This window comes from Gadus macrocephalus, chromosome 4 (genome assembly GCF_031168955.1).
Source record: "Gadus macrocephalus chromosome 4, ASM3116895v1".
NCBI lineage: Eukaryota > Metazoa > Chordata > Actinopteri > Gadiformes > Gadidae > Gadus > Gadus macrocephalus.
This window is the reverse complement of record NC_082385.1, coordinates 20,495,523-20,515,307: the sequence shown is the minus strand read 5'-3', so window position 1 is coordinate 20,515,307 and position 19,785 is coordinate 20,495,523. Positions and strand designations below refer to the sequence as shown.

The 19,785-nt window shown below is 41.8% G+C and overlaps 1 protein-coding gene across 1 annotated transcript; it reads right to left on the bottom strand.

Moving 5' to 3' along the window:
* LOC132456320 (uncharacterized) lies at positions 1-5,497 on the bottom strand. Its single transcript, XM_060050661.1, has 5 exons — positions 3,803-5,497; positions 2,705-3,688; positions 2,327-2,485; positions 1,939-2,034; positions 1-644 (listed from the first exon to the last, which is right to left on the bottom strand). The coding sequence occupies exons 1-5, from the start codon at positions 3,803-3,805 to the stop codon at positions 333-335; spliced, it is 1,554 nt and encodes a 517-aa protein (XP_059906644.1). The 5' UTR covers positions 3,806-5,497; the 3' UTR covers positions 1-332.
* Positions 5,498-19,785: the final 14,288 nt, after the last annotated feature.

Below are 19,785 nucleotides of genomic sequence, written 5' to 3'. Positions count from 1 at the left end.
AACAAAACCAATGAGAATCCAGAGCTTTGTGGACTGGCAACCGATAATCCCACACATTTCTTTATCACAGGCAGAGGAGAATGGCATGCTTAAAATGAGAACACATGCAAGCGTGTACAGACACGGAGGTGTTACTAAAACAATCACAAACTTGAACAGTTGATATATGCACCTCTTGCAAACTGGTGCCCGAAACAATTTTGAAAATAAAAATATATTATTTAAAGTTTTCCGTGAGGACTTTTTAAATCACTGGCTGTGAATATTTACAAGCACCAACCACAATGCACTAGAACAGGCATAAAACAAAAGGTTGGCCTCCACATTAAGAGTCACAGCAAAAGCTTTGTTTTCAGAGACCTTGTGCGCTGGGAGCACTGAGAGCCAAGTTCGAAAAAGATGGTCTGAATTGCTTCAAAGGTGTACCTCATCTCCTTCGGATAATCAATGTTCATTGCATACAGTAGGCCAAAGAGGTATGCAAAGGCAGTGCCGAGGTCTGGCAGGTCAGGTAGCACGATGGAACCTTCCAACACAACAGCCCAGTCCCGCACGTTTGGTGAAACAGCAGGATCATCTTCTTCACAGACAGCAAGGAGACCCACAGACACGCCTCTGAGCACTCTTTCGTCAGGGTCAGTTTCCTGAGGAAAAGTAACAGATGCATGATTGAGAGCTAGTTCGAACAAAAGGATGTAATTAGGCCCCGACTGATATGGATTTATTGGGGCCGATTAAAATGTAAAAATTTTCACAAAAATATTTTTTAACCCTTAAAGATCCCATGCCATGCTATTTTATGGATGCTTTAATATAGGTATTAGTTGGCCACAAAGACAGTATTCAAAGACGTCCCCGAAATTCAGCCGTGGTGCAGTTACAGCCACTCCGAGCCAGTCGCACATTGAGCTTCCCCCAAATGCGCTGTTTCGGTGGGCGTGTCAAAAGAGGGTAAAGGAGGGGGGTGGGGGTGTGGCCCTGAGCAGCTTGTAGCCATGGTACCATGCGCTCTGTTTACGGTGGATGTATCGCAATGGCTCGTAGAAACCCATATTATACATAGATATCTAGATCATATAATATATAATATATATTATCACGGCCAAAAGCTGTGTGAGCCTCCAGACGATAGGCTATTATGAATCTCAAACGACCGCGTCGGGTTCTCCGACGTCTCTGGTTCTTCCACGTCCACATCAATCTGAAGTAGACTGAACCACAACATGGAGGAACCGTTCTGCTGTTGGTGTTATGGCACATAACACGTCGGACTCTCGTCTCTGGTATTTCCACAACGAGACTCGTAGTTATCTCAGCCATGGTTGAGAATGAATTGGGGGAAAGGAACTTTGGCTTTGACTCCCTGAAGTAGGCATGAACCACGACATGGAGGAGAAAGGGATAGTTGGCCGCGGTAGTCTCCCGCCGGAGCCTCGCTGCCGAGGGAGCGGTCAGCTTTTATCACCGCCTCCTGCAGCGCCGAGGCGGTGGTCCCTCGGCAGCGGGAAGCAGGGCTAAAGCGGGAGACATTCGCGGCCAACAATCCCTTTCTCCTCCATGTCGTGGTTCATGTACTTCAGGGAGTCAAAGCCAAAGTTCCTTTCCCCCCCCAATTCATTCTCAACCATGGCTGAGATAACCCCCACTACGAGTCTCATTGTAGAAATACCAGAGACGAGAGTCCGACGTGTTATGCGCCATAACACCAACAGCAGAACGGTTATCCAAATAACAAGGAAGTGTACAACACTTGCGTTACAGTCCTGGAGCTCTATATCTAAATAATATCATATAATACATAGATATCTATATCATAGAATACATATTATCACGGCCAAAAGCTGTGTGCGCCTCCAGACGATATTATAAATCAAACACTTTTGACAACGATTAATTGAAGTCAGAACATGTCCATTTCCTATTGTTGCTCTTACTTACCAAAGGCTGCAGGAAAAACTTGGTTGTGTCATCCCGGACAAAAACAGGGAGGCATCTCAGTGCTGCAGTCTTTCGGTGAGACAGAATGTCTGATGTCTAAAGAGTATACAGTGGAAAATATAAGCATATAAATGAGTGAAGTGCCATAGTGGATTTATACAAATTGCAAAATCAGAAATTATTTTTAGTAATGGAGGATAAAGTGCAGGTCTGATCAGCCGCACGCTTTAAAAAAAGAAAAAAAAGAAATAAATAAAAACACAGCAAGCCTTCGGACTAGTTCATTTTCTAGTGTTGCAAATTAAAAATACTGTTATAATTATCAAATGTAAAAAAATAAGAAGATAAAGCAATGACTCATAACATCATTTTACTGTCCATCACTCACCTGTTCATCAAGCTTATCCAGGATGTCTTCCATTTGCTGCCCAAAAGCTCCCTTTCTTGTCCGGTACAGTCTGAGCAGGCGAGGAACATATTTGTCAAGGGACGCATTGAAAGTCTCCAGGAGGTCTTTGCTGGTGATTCGACGAAATTCTTCAGATATCTGAAAAACAATCAGCGGAACAATGTAGTTTAACTTTAATCACAATGTGAGGTTTTGACTTCAAATTTCAGGACTGATGGTATAGTGGTATAGTTGTGTTGGAGGAGCATGTATTGGAGTGGTAATGCAGGGAATAGTAGAGTGTGTCAATATATGTATCAATGTAATACGCTCCTTCACCTATTAAATACAATGTTACTTAATAAATTACAGCCTTACCTCTTCACAGGAAAACAGTGCAGGCCATCTCTGCTGGACCTCCGATACCATAGGCTGCACCTCTACTACCTCTCTCCGCCTAAGGGAAAATGTCAGCTCCATCTTCTGCCGTATCAATGTCGTGTTCTTTTTTTTCTTTTTCGTTTCATCGACCAGAGCAACTCTTTCCCCTTCAAGAGTAGAATCGTCATGGTGTTGTGGATAATCTGGAACATGGTTGACCTCTCCACGTTTGGGCCTTTTCAGGGTGAATGGAGTGTCATCCTCATCTCCTGCTTTTCTTTTCCTGTTAACATCCACTTCATTACAGCCCGCCTCGCGCAGCTTTGACCTGAAGTTTCCGAGCTTGTACTTTATGCTCGTTTTCCAACCATCGTAGCCTGTGATGCTACCTGGCTCCTTCAGGCACGGATACTTGAGGACCAGTGAAGAGGCAACTGATTCAATTTCCGCTTTCTCAGGGTAGCTTTTGATTTCAACAATCGCCTGTGCGATTTTATCCAAGATTTCCATTTTGATGTCTCTTGTCAAATCAAAGCCCTTGTTGGACTTTTCATATGTTGCATTGCCTTTACGCAATTTCAGTTCAACATCCTGTTTAAACTTGGGGATAGGAAACGGAATGGGCCACTTAGCAACATGCCTTAAATTGCTCTGGATATCTGGAGACCTATCCCGGAAATCTTCAGAGTGAACACTGGCTGTATCCAGAGAGGAGACTGAAGCAATAGAGGACTGGTTAACAGATGAATCCCTGTCCCACACAATATGCAAGACTGCACGCTCAGCTGGTAACTCAGACATTGATGTCAAGTTGCATAGTGCATTTCCAAACTCTGGGTCCTCAAACTGTAGTGAGAAGTCACTTTCAAGTTCTAATCTCTCTCTTAGTATTTCTATCAGATTGTTCACAGATTCCGGTACTTCGAAAAGCTGGATTCTTCTGGCATTTTTGGAGGAGACAACGACCCGAAGTAACAAAGTCTGAAAGAGAAGAGGTGGAAAATATATGTAAAACTTGGGTTAGAACATTTACTTGATAAATCTTTAATAAAATCATTATTGAATAGACCATTTTAGTGTAAACAAAAAGCATACCATTTTTGGCTTATTTAATGGAGAATGAATGATCTTGTGGTGACCATCAGCTTTCCACCAACTTTGTACGCTGTAAGAGGGCGGTAATCTGTCAGCACATCTGGATCAAGGGCCACTAATTCTGAACAGTGGGGTTCAACAAGCTCGTAAGACCTTAGATGTTCAATGTACCAGGATGAAAGTAATTTACAAATGAATGTCACATCATTGGAGTTGACAAGAACAGTCACAATCTTATGGAATTCTGGGAGGCCACTGCACTGCCCAGCAGCTAAAATCATGCCCTCCGCATACTGTGTTCCATGCAGGTGAACAGATTTGGACAGAGACACACTGTCTAGATGTGGGTACTTCTTTTGTATTGCACACTTTCGTAGTGGATCCAATTCGGAGACCCTGATGACTTTCACCTTTTCAACATACAGTTTTGTCTTGAAAAGGTTCTCATTATCCAGATGGTAGGCCATCATTTGCTGGTGCTTTGAGGAAAGAGTGAGCAGCACATTTTTCCAATTGTGAGTGTCGTGGATAACTTTTTTAAAGAAGCTATGCTTAGCTTCGAACCTCATCGTCCACAACTCCGTTAAAGGCCCATAGCAGCGAATGAGATGTGGGTAGTGGTCTATGAAGTGATGTTTTGGCCTCAATCTGAAGTCCGGAAAGGTAGTTGTGAGCAACTTGCGATGATCCAGTAGTTTACAGGATAAATAACACAATGCTTCCTCTGAGAGTCTGTTAGACACAACAATGTCAACAATTTCCTTAAGGTCCATTAAAATCTCCCATGCAGGCTCCTGTTCTGGTATCTTACATCCAATTATAAAAGGAAGTAGGCGCATTAGAGTCCAATTTTCATGTCCGTTACCACCAACAGTTCCTTTAACAAAGCTTGCTCTTGGAATTTTTTGTGGTTTGTTAACTTTGTCCGAGTCCTTGTATGGGAATGATTTAATGCAGTCGTTTAATGCATCAAATGTAAAGAAGCGTTTTGAGATCAGCTTTTTTAAACACAAAGACAATTCGACAGGTATGACACCTTCAAAAAGGTCATGCAAGACATCTGGAGGAAATCCAGTGACTGGATGAAAGAACGCCAGATGTTGGCTCAGAACACATTCCCGTTTCACCCCATTAATGCTTTGGAGGTTGTCATTTTGCCTAAGCTCTTCCAAAAAGGTGTCATGTTCATCAATATCCCTCAATTGAAAATCATTCACTTCAGTGGTTGCAATTTGGTCCCGACTTATCAAACAAAACCGACAGAACTTTTCAACATTAAAACTTTCAAAGAAGCCTGCAAGACTATGTGCTCCAAGGTTATCTGCAGACACACAAAATATTGCACCCTTAACAAACTGACCTAAAATTTCAACAAAGATTCCTTCTTGTTCTAGACACTGTATATCTTTGATCAATGGCTCTAGAAACTTTTCATAACCATGTTGTTTGACATCCTCACTTTTACCAAAGAGAGCTAATTGTATTGAAGTGAGACTTGAACGGTATTTGGCTGGTAAATTTAGAACAACCCAATATACTGCAGTTATTTTATGAAGTTTTCTAGATGTACCCAGAGGGTTGCAAATTTCAAAATCATCGATATACAATGCCAAACTTATGCATATGTTTTGCTGTCCCAGTAACTTATTGTCCTTGTAATACTTGCCGTCTTGAAAAGACTTAAAGTGTCCGGATAAACTTTCTTGATCAAATACAATTTGGTCCAAAAAATCTGCCCTTCCTAGTAAAGTCTGAAGTACCTTAGTGACAGGAACATAAACAAAAGCATTTTTATGATCTCTGTTATAAAGATATTCTATGGGTTCTATAACACAAAAATTTTCCTTGAAATATGAATTCCTTCTGTAATCTGTAGATAGCAAACCTTTCTCTGATGTTGTTAGAAGGAGTGGATTAGTTTGAACTATAGCATTAGAAATTTCTTGCAGAACAGAATCATTTACTTCAATGTTATGCTTTGAAAGGATATCTTTCACACTGTTGAGAGTATGAATGTTAGAAAAAGACAGCAGGTTATGCAAATCCTCTACAATCTTTTGTGTTGAACTCCTTGACACATGTAAAACAGTTTGCATACATAGAAAAAGAGAGGCCAATTTATGCTGAAGTGTCTCACTATCCACATCTTCCGGAAACTCTTCAACCTCTGTTGGTCTCACACTATTGTGCAATGCAGTCCCAGTTTCACCATCAGATTGTTCACCATCATTTCCAACGTCTTCAGTATCGGCTCTTGCTATTGATCGAAAATCCCTAAGCGTACAATTCTTATGGATTCGACTTCTGTGAGAACTGAAGGTTGAGCGAGTGTTTGTTTTAAAGTTGCATCCTCGAATGGGACATGGTACAGTTTCTCGTTGCTTTATATGACGCCCGAGGTGGTTCCAAAAAGCTTTTTCACTGCAAATCTCTTTAAAATCACACAATTCACATTGAAATGTGGAATTTTCCTGGATTCTCACAGTTTTGTGTGATCTTGAGAGGTGCGACTTTAATGCACCAAGTGTTTTAAATACACACACACAGTCTGTGTGAACACAGGGCCAGTGCGCACCTGTTCCGTGACGAAGTCGGCAGTGCTTCAGAAGAACCACTTGACTGGAGCTTGAGAATTTGCAAAATTTGCACTGCATGTGATCCTCCCCTGAAACACAAGATATGGAAATATTTAGTTTCACTAAAAACATTTAACTGCAGAGACAATAATTCACAATTGTTTTTTTCCCCCCCACCCCTATTTTAAACACATACTCCATACACCTTATAACACACATAAATCGTATAAGGCTACACTGCACATAGACATATCCTCCACAAGCTATCCTTAGTACCATACTCTGTATTATATCACTTTACATTGTCTAAATACCCATGTAAGTACTCAAATACATGTTAACTTTGCTCAACAGGGCCTACGGGTAAGTATTGGCAAGTAACCTTAGCTATGGAAATACTGTCTGTTTAGTGTAGAATCACCCCTTTAAGTGCACTGCAGGTAAGTAATGCAAAAACTCGAATCAAACATGAAAATGACAGTTCAGTAATACACACCATTACTTCAGAATGAATCATTGTATTAACTAATATTTAACTGAATTAACTTAGTATTACTTCTGTAACCCACAGCCAGTTACTGTAATATTTCCAGCATTCTCAGACATAATAAAAGCATTAAAACACGGACTCTGGTACCATCACAAAACATTTTGAACAAGTGGGAGGAAATACCCGGCCTACGGCTATGGCATGCTAGCGGGGATTAGCTTAGCTCGTCTGTCAATACACAATGCTTCACACAATTTGTTGTCACCACCATGTCTTAACCATATATAGCTATGAACATGTATAACACTCGTTTTAGTATTTTATATACTATCTATGGTTTTAGCCCACACAGAAAGTGACTAGCTTTACATTTTGCAGAGACATTGCTAGCAGCGCCCGCCATTCGGCAATGGGGAGGCCGCACACGTGCTTAACCACGGCCTGCCATCTAGGGCACTGGGGGGCCTCACACACACGCTTAACCTATAAACCACGGTCAAATGCAATGTCTCTTAATGTCACAGTGGCAAACTAAAACAGCTTATTTGCTGAAATATTTCACAATATTAACATTAACATTATAATAAAATCATTTAAAAGGCGGGCTATGGCAGTCTCTTTTCAAAATAGTCAACTGTTCCTTCTGCCTTCATGACGGTGAGGAAATTCCCGCTATAGCATTAGCATGCTAGCGGGGATTAGCTAGTCTGTCAATACACAATGCTTCACACAATTAATCGTCACCATCATGTCTTAACCATACATAGCTATGATAATTTATTACCCTCGTTTTAGCATTTTATATACCATCTATGGTTTTAGCCCAGACAGAAAGTGACTAGCTTTACATTTAGCGGTCATTGCTATCGGCGACCGCCACCTTGGGCTGAGACAAGGCTACAACCATGACACACACTTAACCTCGGTCAAAATCTTGACTCTTAGCGTCACAGTGGCAAAGTATAACTCGACTTAAACACACAACTGATGTATATTACCTGGATTATAACCAAGGTACCTGTTGTAAACAGTCTCTGCTCCGGTGGCGAGCCTCACCGTCAAACACGTTCCCTACGCTTCTTGTATGACTGACAGTCCCGACCGAAACCTTTCCCCCGTCTTTTTACAGCGCACGAGTGGAACCTTTCTCTGCTAAATGCATTATGCCATAATCACACTAAATCACGTTTTTAAACGCCCTCAGTGCTAGACCATTTATTCCTGTTCGTGAAATAATTATTTTTGGGGCCCATCAGTAGTCTAGCTAGCAAAGCTAACTTAAGTAGTTGGACACAATATTTCCATTAAAATAGTACAGTGCACTTTGCCGTTAACATCCCTCATCTCGAAAACAAAATAAAATAAAAACACTTACCTTTTTAGCCAAAAAAATGTTCGACGAATCCCCCAAACATGCTCGTTATCACCAAGATCTGGCACCAATGTCGAAAATGAGATTCCGTCTGTCCAAACTGACATCCACTCACTCACGAGCGCAGCCCAGACTGCCCCGCCCCCACCCCTGAAACGAAATCCACGGGGTTTCCAACAAAAAGACGTCTACCTTTTTGCAACTCCAAAATCTTAGTTGTAGTGTTATGAAAATAGCTTTTGAGGCAACGATAGGGGGAAGTTTGCTGGCCAGACTCTGTTTCGGTAGTTAAACATAGAAAAACTTATTTCGGAGTCTGACTAACTTGAAAACTATAATTAGTCCAACAATTGCAAATATTTTTTTTTACAGTGCATGATCCTGCTCATTCTGGACCTTTAAACTAAATCCAACTCCCGTTGTGGGACAGACAGGAGTTGAACTTAATGATAAACGTCCCCTCACACTCAAGCCAGTCATATAAAGATGCTTGAAAGGCCAGCCCTACAAATTTTCAAGCTGATTAGTTGGGACCTACTGCACTGCTAAAGTGTCAATAGCAGAGCAAAAAGTCAGCTGCCTTTTAGCCACAGGATCCCAGGTCACAACAGTTACCTTGTCTTTTTATGAACATTTTTTGAAAGAGCAACAGATCAAACCATTACATGATTTATTGGAGGTTGGGGGAGCAAATGGCCAGGAAGTCCCATATTTCAGGTATGTTGAGTTAGATATCAGTTTCCCAAAAGAGTTTTTCTGGGCTGCGTTAAAAAAGGGCAAAGATTTAGAGTATACCCACTTCCCCAGGGACCACTACACCCCTGGTCACACCAGTAAGGTGAAACATCACATTATGCTCCAAGATCAAACCCCCTTCAAACAAAGAGCCCGACCAATCCATCCTCAGGATTTTGATGCTGTACGGAAGCATTTGAGGGAGTTACTTGAGACAGGTGTGATTCGTGAATCTGAATCCCCTTTTGCGTCCCCTATTGTGGTTGTCCGGAAGCGTGATAATTCAGTCCGCCTCTGTATGGATTATCGCAAACTCAACACACAGACGATCAAAGACGCTTATGCGCTCCCCAACTTGGAAGAGGTTTTCTCCATTTTATCTGGCTTAAAGTGGTTTTCCGTCTTAGACTTGAAATCGGGGTATTACCAAATTGAGATTGAGGAAGCGGATAAGGTGAGAACAGCCTTTTTATGTCCTCTGGGATTCTACGAATTCAACAGAATGCCCCAGGGAGTCACAAATGCCCCCAGCACTTTCCAGCGGCTAATGGAATGCTGCATGGGAGACTTGAACTTAAAAGAGGTGCTGGTTTTCATTGCAATCTAATCATTTTTTCAGACACCCTGGAAGAGCATGAGGAGAGACTGATGCAGGTCCTCGTTCGTTTGAGTATGGCCTGAAACTTTCTCCTGAGAAATGCAGATTTTTTCAGTCTTCCGTCCGATATTTGGGCCACATAGTCTCACAAAATGGAGTTGAAACTGACCCGGAGAAAGTTATAGCCTTGAAAACCTGGCCAAAGCCAGAAAATCTGAAGGTGTTGAGATCATTCATGGGATTTTGTGGGTACTATCGCAGATTCATTAAAAAAAAATCTCAGATAGTTAAGCCCCTAAATGAGTTAAGCTGGATATCCCCCATCTCACAAGAAAAAACCTAAAGTTAACTCTGCTCAGTATTATCACCCCAAAGAGATTTTTGGTGAACGTTGGACACACACTTGCCCCTGATTGCTCACTTCAGCCCCTGTTCTAGTATTTGCGAACCCTAAACTGCCATATCTGCTTCACACAGATGCAAGTACTACTGGGTTAGGTACAGCTCTATATCAACATCAAGACGGTGAGCTGAGGGCTGTAGCTTTTGCGAGTAGAGGGTTGTCTAAAAGTGAGGCTCGGCACTCAAGTGGTCCGTTACAGAAAAATCGATATGGGGCTAATTTCACCGTCGTCACTGACAGTAACCCCCTTACCTACATTTTGAATACCGCCAAACTCGATGCCACTAGTTATAGGTGGCTGTCAGCGCTTTCCACCTTTTTGTTTAAGCTGCAGTTTAGGGCTGGGAAGCAGAATATAGATGCAGATGCTCGGTCAAGGCTAGCTAGTGACTGCTTCCCAAAAAGAACAAGAAAGGATCAGTCAATTCGCTGCCAATCACCTTTCTGACTTTGAGAGCTCTGAGATGGTTCTACCAGAGGCATGGGTGGATTACTGCACGGGCACACCGGGCACATGCCCAGGGGCCCAAGGGCCCCCCTGAGCCGCCCCACAAGTTAGGCTACTAACAGTTACTAACTACCCCACAAGTTACTAACAGTGGGGCCCTGGGCCCCACAAGTTACTAACAGTGGGGCCCTGGACCCACAAGTTACTAACAGTGGGGCCCAGGGCCCCACTGTTAGTAACTTTTAATGTTGCATTGTCGAAGCAATCAGTAGAGAAATACAAAAATTCTAGCAAAAACAGCAATAGTAGGCCTATTACTACTGAGTAAATAAATTAATCCCAAGATCACTAGGGGGCACTATTTCAGTTTGTGAATTTGAGACCGGTCACGAACAAGTCACTGTCATTTAAACATGGAGCAACGGCAAACTCTAAGTGGAGTGTTGAAGCGAAAATTTGAAAAAGAAACAAGAGAAACTGCCGCCTTGCAAAATGTACCTTGTATTTCCCAATTTTTTTAAAAAACCATATAATCTACTGTAGAAGCTCAGGAGCCTGTTGCTACGGGAGATGAAGAGCAACGAGCTGGCAAAAATATTAACGTGCCGCTACCACCACCAGACATCGTGGAGGATTTTGCACGGAACAGAGCCCGGAAAAAATGCATTTCATAGGTGAAATGCATCACTGTCAATTAATGTAAGGAACTGTTCGTATTGAGTTGCTTTAAGTCGTTTTTATTTGTGGTTGAAAGTGGTGCATTCGAAATTCGTTCAAATTGCCAAAAATTGCATCAATTATATATATTTTTTATCCTGTTTTGGTTAAATAAAGATGTATTTATTTGTAATAATTATTGTGAGGTTGCCTTTCCTGTGCTACAAATCCTGCTGAGTTGCAGGTATAGGCCAATGACTTATTATCGCCAATAAGTGTGTGTGTATTCTAGGTGCGTGTGTTTATGATGGAAGGGGGGGGGGGGGGGGGGGGGGCCTGTGGAGTCCACGTGCCCAGGGGCCCGATATGTCATAATCCGTCTATGGCCAGAAGTGGTCAAAGCCATCTGTGAAAGGCACGATGTTTACTCTGTGACTGAAGAGTCTGGCTCCCCGGGTCATTGTATTGTATTAGTTGAGTCCCTGGCACTCCATGCTGATGTTTTGCCCCTTAGTTTCCAAGATGAGCATGACCATGGTTTGCCACTTGCCTCCACCTTCTCACTCGCTGAATTATCAGAGAAGCAAAATGCAGATCCCAGCATCAAGGAAATAATAATTCAGATAAAAACCGGTGAATCACCTGCACCTACGTTGAAGAAAGAGCTTCCTGAGGTTGTTTTCCTGTTGAGAGAATTAAAAAAGTTGGAACTCATAGATGGAGTTTTATACAGAAAAAGACAAAGCAACAACACTACCACTCATCAGCTGGTATTGCCAAGAGATTTGAGAGAATCACTGCTCAAAAGCTTACATGATGACATGGGTCATCTTGGTGTGGAGCGAACTCTTGATTTAGTGAGAGCAAGATTCTATTTGCCAAAAATGTTGTCAACAGTTGAGGAGAAAATTAAAACATGCAACCGTGTGCGCAGGAAAACTCCAGCAGAGAGGGCCGCCCCAATGGTCAACATAAAGTCCAGTAGGCCATTGGATTTGGTCTGCATGGACTTTCTGAGTGTTGAACCCGATAGGAGTAACACAAAGGATATATTGGTAATAGGGCTGTAACGATACGCTTATCGAAAGCGCGATATGCCCTTTCTAACTCTCCGGTCAAATTGTCCGATTGAAATTTGCTAATAATTGTCTAAATAATAGTCTGCAGACAGCGCCCCCTCCTATGCCGTAAGTATGCAACGAGATGCCCTCTCTGATGACAGCTCTCCGTGGCTACGGAGGATTGCATTTCTCCACAGCCGACGAAGTCCTCATATGCGATATGAACGACATTTATCCAGAGTGGGCCAAGCGCGAAAAAAATTGCCTCTGTGATCCCGTCTCTATTGTTTTGTGTGATTTGACTGGCAGTTTGTCTGCTTATAGGTCGGAATGAAGCGGCCACCGATTATTGACAGGATGGGTACTTTATTCTACCGGACTCGTTCGCTTCTTCACTAGACACACGCGCTACCGCTCGCTCTCCTCGCTCGTCCACTCACTCGCTGACGTCACTCACACACGCATATACGCACACTGCCAATCTCACGCACACACATATGCTACTCGTAACCCTGTGCCTCGTTATTGCGACGTTCATGTAAGACGTTCATGTTTTCAGTGGCGGTTCCTTAGAGGAGGCAAGGGAGGCAACGCCTCCTCGTGATTTTCCAAAAAATAAATAAAAATATAATATTAAAAAATAATTATTTTTCAAAATTATCTACGTGCAATGTGTGTTTATTACTGAATAATTACATGAACATTTTGAAAATGTTAAAAAAAAAAATGCCTTTACGCGCTTGTAAAGTTAAACACTTGACTTGTGTAAGTCGAACCACCAGATGGATGCCACCATAGCTGCTATCAAATCCCTGCGCTCTCAAACCAAGTTCCAGGACATTTATGAAGACACCACGACCACGATTGGGCATGAGGATCCCAGCAGAATCCGCTGTCGCAGGGGCTGGCAAGACGACGAGGAAGGCCTCAGTCATGAACAACATTCCGCCGATTCAAGAGGAGCAAGTGATTCTTATCGGATTCTTTACTACAAGATCGTGGATGGTATCATCACTCAGATGACAGAAAGATTCAGTGATATGCAAAACCTCCAGTTTTTCCATCTCCTTGACCCTGCAGCATTTACTGATTTTGCAAAACCCAACGGATTCCCAGTTACGGAACTGGCGAAGTTGTCGGATGTCTACCCCTTCTTTGATGTCCACAGGTTAAAGAATGAACTGCTTGTAGTTTATGAGAACACCACATTCCTCAAAAGGCCTAGTCAACTACTTGAGATGATCATACAGGATGACCTATCTGAAGGCCTGCCCGAGGTGACGAAACTCCTGAAGCTGATGTTGACCATTCCTGTTACCAGCGTCTCAGCTGAGAGGTCATTCTCGTGTTTAAAACGAGTGAAGACATGCCTACGGAACACCTGTAAACAAGAGAGACTGACAGACCTGTCAATAATTTCTATGGAGTCATCAGTAATACGGGAGTTGAAGACCAAAGGAACCTTTTATGATGCCGTCATTGACACATTCTCAGCACTGAAGGATAGGAGGGTTGACTTTCTGTATAGGTAGGTAGTTAATAGCAAGCTTTCCACCCACCCATTCCTTCTGTTCTATTTTTTTTTATATTATGTTGCTAATCTGTTCATATTGTACATATTTACAACAGTTGGTTGCATGGTTTTAGTATATAAATATTTATTTCCCACATTGTATTGGTATCATTAAACAGGGTATCTACGCTCGCAATAAGGGGATGTTTTGTGAAGAATTGCTCATGTCCTTCTGGAAAATAATTGACTGTTTGTAATAGTAAATCAGGCATGTTATATTTCCTTCATCGGTACCCCCGTTTGGGAAAAACCGAAAAGACTGATTTGGAGTAATTATTCAAAACACACCAAAAAATCTGTCCGAATGCCTGCTGCCTACGATTTCGTTAATTATATCGTAGTGAATACATCTATCATAATTCACCTTCACCTATGTTGTTAAGGGTTGTTCTAGAATCTACATTGTTGTATGCATATCGTTTACTCTGTCTTGGTTGTTCAGGGATCGCTGTCCCATTAAATGTTAGTTTAATGTTTTGGTTTTCTAACGAAATAAACAAGTCACGCATTCGTGTGCTCAACATGAGAAATTGTCTCGTTCGATTTAATGCAATTTCCACAATATTATATTTATATGATTGGAAGATACGTGTCGTTGAACCTGCACGCTGCATTACATTTAAGTAGCACGCACCATGAATGAACTTTACTTTATGAAGTTGAACTTTGTCTGCACGTTTGATTAAAAGTTTAGAAGCATTGAACCAGGTGACAGGGTGCTAGTCCGGAATGTGCGAACAAGGGAAAAGCATAAGCTAGCTGATAAATGGGAGGCAGATGTATAAATGGTTGTCTCTCGTGCTGGTGATCTCCCAGTTTACACTGTTCGTCCACAGACAAAAAGTGGCCCTTTGCGCACCTTACACAGGGATCTTTTGCTACCCTGTGGCTTTCTGCCTATTAGCACTCCGGAAAAACCACCACCACCACCAGTGGTAAAAAAGCCAAGAACTCGTCGAAACCCAAGAAATGAAAATGAAAACATTGAATGTGAACAATCAGATGATGATGAATCCTATCCCTTAAGATATGTTACTGTGGAATCAGCTGCATTCGGTACAATGCCTAACTCGGCTCAGACCGCAAACAACGTTGTACATGAGCAAGACACTGCTGAACATGCTGTTCTCCTTCCTGAACTGTGTACTACAGAAACTGATGTAGGTACCCCGCCGGGAGTGGATGAGGATCCCTTGATGGCAAATCCATCAGACCATGATACCATAGACCCTGTGCACTCTGATTTGCCTTCTGAAGAGGTTGAGCTACCCTCTTTTGACAGCACAGATAATGTCCCTGATAATGATGCAAACATGATGATGACACATCCAAATGAATCAACAGAAGAGATGGATGAAGCGATCAAGCGCTCAGACAGACAAAGAACAAAGCCAAAAAGACTGCATTATGAGTTTGGAAATCCAATAATGGAAGTGGTTCAGTCACTTTTCCAGGGTCTCAGCACGGCATTAGTAAAGTCATTGAGTGCTGTCGATACATTCATTGATGATCAAAACCTCACTCCTCTTGTTTCCCCAATAACAAAACAGCCAAATAAATGGGGCACAGGGACGTGCCTCCCATCACAAGGGGAGGGTGTAACCCTGTCAATATAAGGGCTACTAAAGCATTCATTTGAGGGCTTTTGAAGGCATATACTTGGTTAAAATGTTGTAAGGTGTATGAGGTGTATGAGGTTACGTTACGTTGGTTTTCGATTAAAGTTCAATATAAGTTACTTTTATTTTGAAGTGTGAACTGTTGTTTGCTGGAGGAGTTGGTCGCGTGAGAGTGCCGTGAGTTGCGCACGTAGGGAGATGAGACGGAGAGGAATGCATGTGTTCATGCTCCGAGCCACAACAAGCCAGTGTGCTATTTCTTTAGTCAGATAACCGAACGCAGATACAAACAGATGAACCGTCAGAGAACCGTCAGAGCGACGCAGTTCTCTTGTGAAAATACTTTCGGTGAGTTTAACCGTGGTCCGACTCATGAACGTGTGAAGCTAAACATATGCTAACGACTAGTGCCGCTAATTAAGCCTGTCTATGTGAGGGTCTGTAAGGAATGCGGTTTCTACACAACGTAGTTTACTAGATCTGCACAGAGAAATATAGGTTATATTGATGTTAAAGAGGCTTTGTACATTTCAAAGTCTATTGATGGTTATTTTATTGAACTGTGTGATGTACCAGAGCCCGTCTACGAAGAGCCTGGGCACTTCCTATACGCCCCATTGTACCGATCTTGGTTGTAGTTCCATCAGACATCCACTGGGGGTGATCGCGGGCGAGTCCAGATTTAATGGGAGTCTATGGGGCTAGACGGCTAAATATGTCTCTTTCACCTGCTTGTCGTTGAAATATGGCAAATTTTATTATAGATTCCGCAAGTTCAATATAGATTATAGTTCAAAAGTCAAATGAATGAGTACTTATGTCCTTTCGATTTCTTACAGTTTGGGCCGTTGTTGGCCGTACACGCTAGCATTCTGCTAATGAATGCTGATTGGTCAGGGACGGACTTGCGACTGATTACGACCAGAGACCCCTCTTGACGGCATCTGAAGCTGAAGCACAATCAGAAACATTGTGTTAACTTCGACTTTCCGTCGAAGTAAATTTTTGCGTACTGTATTTATATTTTCCTGCAGGCCCTTTTATTTTTTAGATAGTATGTATGGTGAAAGTACATGGGCATGAATGGAATTTCTTCCATTTCTTGTGTTCAATGTTCAATGTGTTATATACATGGTAGGTACAACATGACCACCTCTGTCATTGTCTATTTTACGAAAATAAAGATAGTTTAAAAAAGAAATGCCTCGTAAATGTGCAATGATAAACTGCACTAACAGTGGAAACGGATTGTCCGTCTTTTCGTTTCCCAAGGACAGAAAAAGGTAACGTTCTTGCTTGCTCCTGTATGAATGGTCCTAGGCTACCTGAGGCTGCACCTGGTACGGAAAGTTGCGCTGGAGCCCGGGTAAAATCGCACATGGCTTATTCAAGTTGCGCGCAAGACATTCTCTAAAGTGTCGAGACTCAAGCACTTAACTTACCTCAACCGATTGTTCCATACAAATTGTTAGTTAACGATTTAACAACTTCAACATCTGCTATTACAGTCGTTATTTTTTTGTAGGACTTGGGCTAATGACCTTGCACAGAGGGAAAACCATCTACACCACTTGATTTCTATGCATTCACTGATCTTTACAGATGGGTTTGTTTTAAGCAATTGAATATAATTGCTCTGCCCTGCAACACATTATAAGCTACACATGTTTGTTAAATGAGAAATATGGTATAGTATAGTAGTATAGTAACTAATAAAAAAAAAGAGAAATGATTTAACAACACTGAACATACTGAACAGAGGCAGGGAAAAAGGACAGAGGAAGAAGACTTGTCCGTTGTCACAGCATCAAGGTCCAACTGTAGAGATCAAGAAAGGAAGAGGCATGAGGAGGAGTACAACAGAACACTGCTCTCTAGGAGATTGTTTACTGATGTAAACTAAATTGATGCAGTCTTAAAATTATGATTCTAATCCAGGTTTCTATTTCAGGAGAAAGAAATGGCTCATAATCGTTGCTAAAAAAAAAGCTTTATCATCGGCACTAGTGAGGATTAAAAAAAACACTCTCTGTAAGTAACATACATATGTAAAACATTTGCGGATTTCTTTTTTTTACATTAGCTCACTAAAACTCTAACTAGTGTATTAAGCAAAAAAAAGCCTTACTTCCAACAGCTGGTGTTATTGTTGCGGGAAAAGGGAAATGCGGAAGTGCCGAAGTGCTTCAGAAACTGCCGTAAAGCAGTACCTCTGACAGTATGACAATGTGTGACGTCATCGCATGTTTTTAACGCCTTTTTAGAACAGATACATGACCTTAAAAAAATGCAATATTCAGCTGAGTTTATTATCTTAGCCCCTCCTTTTGAACGCAACTTTCAAATTACTTGACAAAAAATTACATTGTGAGAAAAGTGGATTCTGAGGATAAAACCCCATTCATTCTGGACTCACCTGCGAGCGCCCCGCGTGGACAGAGATTATTACTGCAACCAGTCCAGAAAACCGGAACTAACCAGCGAGTGCCCATTCTCCTCATATTAGACATTCTCTGGATGTACTAAATAGAGGGATTTCCCTTCTTTACCGTTTGTTGTCTCGCACTGCCACGCGGGCGCCGTTTTGATGCTGCGGGAGGGCCGTAGCAAGTTATTTAACCTTTGGTAAGAGAAATGCCTCATTGATATTTTGGTTTCTCTTGTGGGTTTATGAATGTTTGCAAGGGTAAAGAGTTTCATGCAACATGTATAACGAGGACCTTTGAATGTAGATTTAAATGTATAGATCTATTCTGACTGTGTTGAATGAGTAATTTGAATGCAGGTTTTTGAATATTATTCTGACTGTGTTATACAGGTCAGGTTTTTCCTTTTGACGCTTGATTGATTCCACACTGACCGATCCCGTCCAAAGACGGCGAGCTACCATTGAACCAGGATCCACTGAGATGAACATTTTAAATTCTTTGGACCGGTTGTGAGTTATCGACTGAGTGGTTTGGATCTGCACGGCCACTGCTATTCCGCACATCGTGCGAGAATCCAACACGGAACAATCACCACACACAAGAGACAATTACAATCCTGGGTTACATTTTCTTTTATTCTCTTTTATTTCCTACTTGGGCCCAAGGTTATGTCGTTTATGGGATTTATGGGATTTATAAAGTATAAGGTTATGTTTGTTTTGTACTTTTTAAAGAAACAACTTTTGAATAATAAGTCGTCAAACTAAACTGTGTTGTCTCATTAATTATCCATCTTGCTCCAGTAGTCAAACCTAGTAATCTGGCCCAGAATATTGTTGCATAAAGAATTCTTAATCTGCTAATCCAAAAAGGTGTTACACAAGACACAGAGCCCTCAAGCCCCGGTCCTTTGGCGATGACATCAGACACGGAACCAGATGAGACAACCGAGTCTGAGATGTATCCCGGCCCCGAGACTCAAATTAAAATGCCAAAAATGTATGCTTTCAGACAGGACTGTTTGAAACAATTTCCCTGACTGAGGTACGACAAAGAACGGAACAACAATGCAATGACATGGCATGTGCACAATTCATTGGGGTAATAGCCGACTCCTTAAAGCAGGGCAGCCCCATTTGGGGCCCGCGGGCCAAACTTGGCCCGCGACTGATTTTATTTGGCCCGCGCCCAGGGGCGGACTGGGGGAAAAAAGTGGCCCGGGAGTTTCTGTCAGACCGGCCCACTCAATACACGGCGCGCGGCCCACTAAGTACACGCCGCGTTGCCCACTCAATGGATCGCGCGTATCGAACAGTCAGTGGCCTTCTGGGAAAAATACCCATACACTTAACATTATTTTGGATGATTACAAAGAAATTACATCATATATGTATGTTTGTTTTTTAATAACATTTGGATCCACCAATTTGCCTGGATGGACACATGGAATAAAATGATTATTGGCTATTGTAACACTCCAAGGTAGGTATAGTTTGCTAGATGAATATGCTTAACTCTTTGCTAGTATCAGATGGTTATACAAGTATAACTACAAAGCCTTAAGGAATGAATGTCAGCAGAGAAAGACCACACAATAAAGAAACTGGAATCAGTGGGTAGAATTTGTATGAACAATATATTAGAAATGAACAGAACAGAACATACGATGGGGTGTGAACATCAGTGGTATCAGTAGTGTTGCATGCTGGGTGTGTGATTGTTTGTGTGTGTAGGGGTGCTGAAGGTGCATAACAAAACAGTAAGTTGCATAACAGAACCTAAACTAACTCTGTCAGCCCAGGTTCTTTAAGGTCATAAATAAATAAATATATATATATGGTTATAAATAAATATATATATATATATAGATATAAAAAACAATATGAGTATACTCCATACTATAACAGTTTTATTATAAGCCCACTACATGAGTAGTTTTTGCAGCAGCTCACTCTTTTCTGCAACACCGTCAATGATTTTGTCACTGTCCAGCATCTGCAAAACATCTGTTTGAGTAGCCAT

Excerpts from the sequence above, each read along its gene's own strand:
- LOC132456320 (XM_060050661.1), bottom strand. Across the intron at positions 2,486-2,704 it reads CACTGTTTTCCTGTGAAGAG|ATATCTGAAGAATTTCGTCG; the intron begins GTAAGGCTGTAA and ends ATTGTTTTTCAG. Across the intron at positions 2,035-2,326 it reads TGGATAAGCTTGATGAACAG|ACATCAGACATTCTGTCTCA; the intron begins GTGAGTGATGGA and ends TATACTCTTTAG.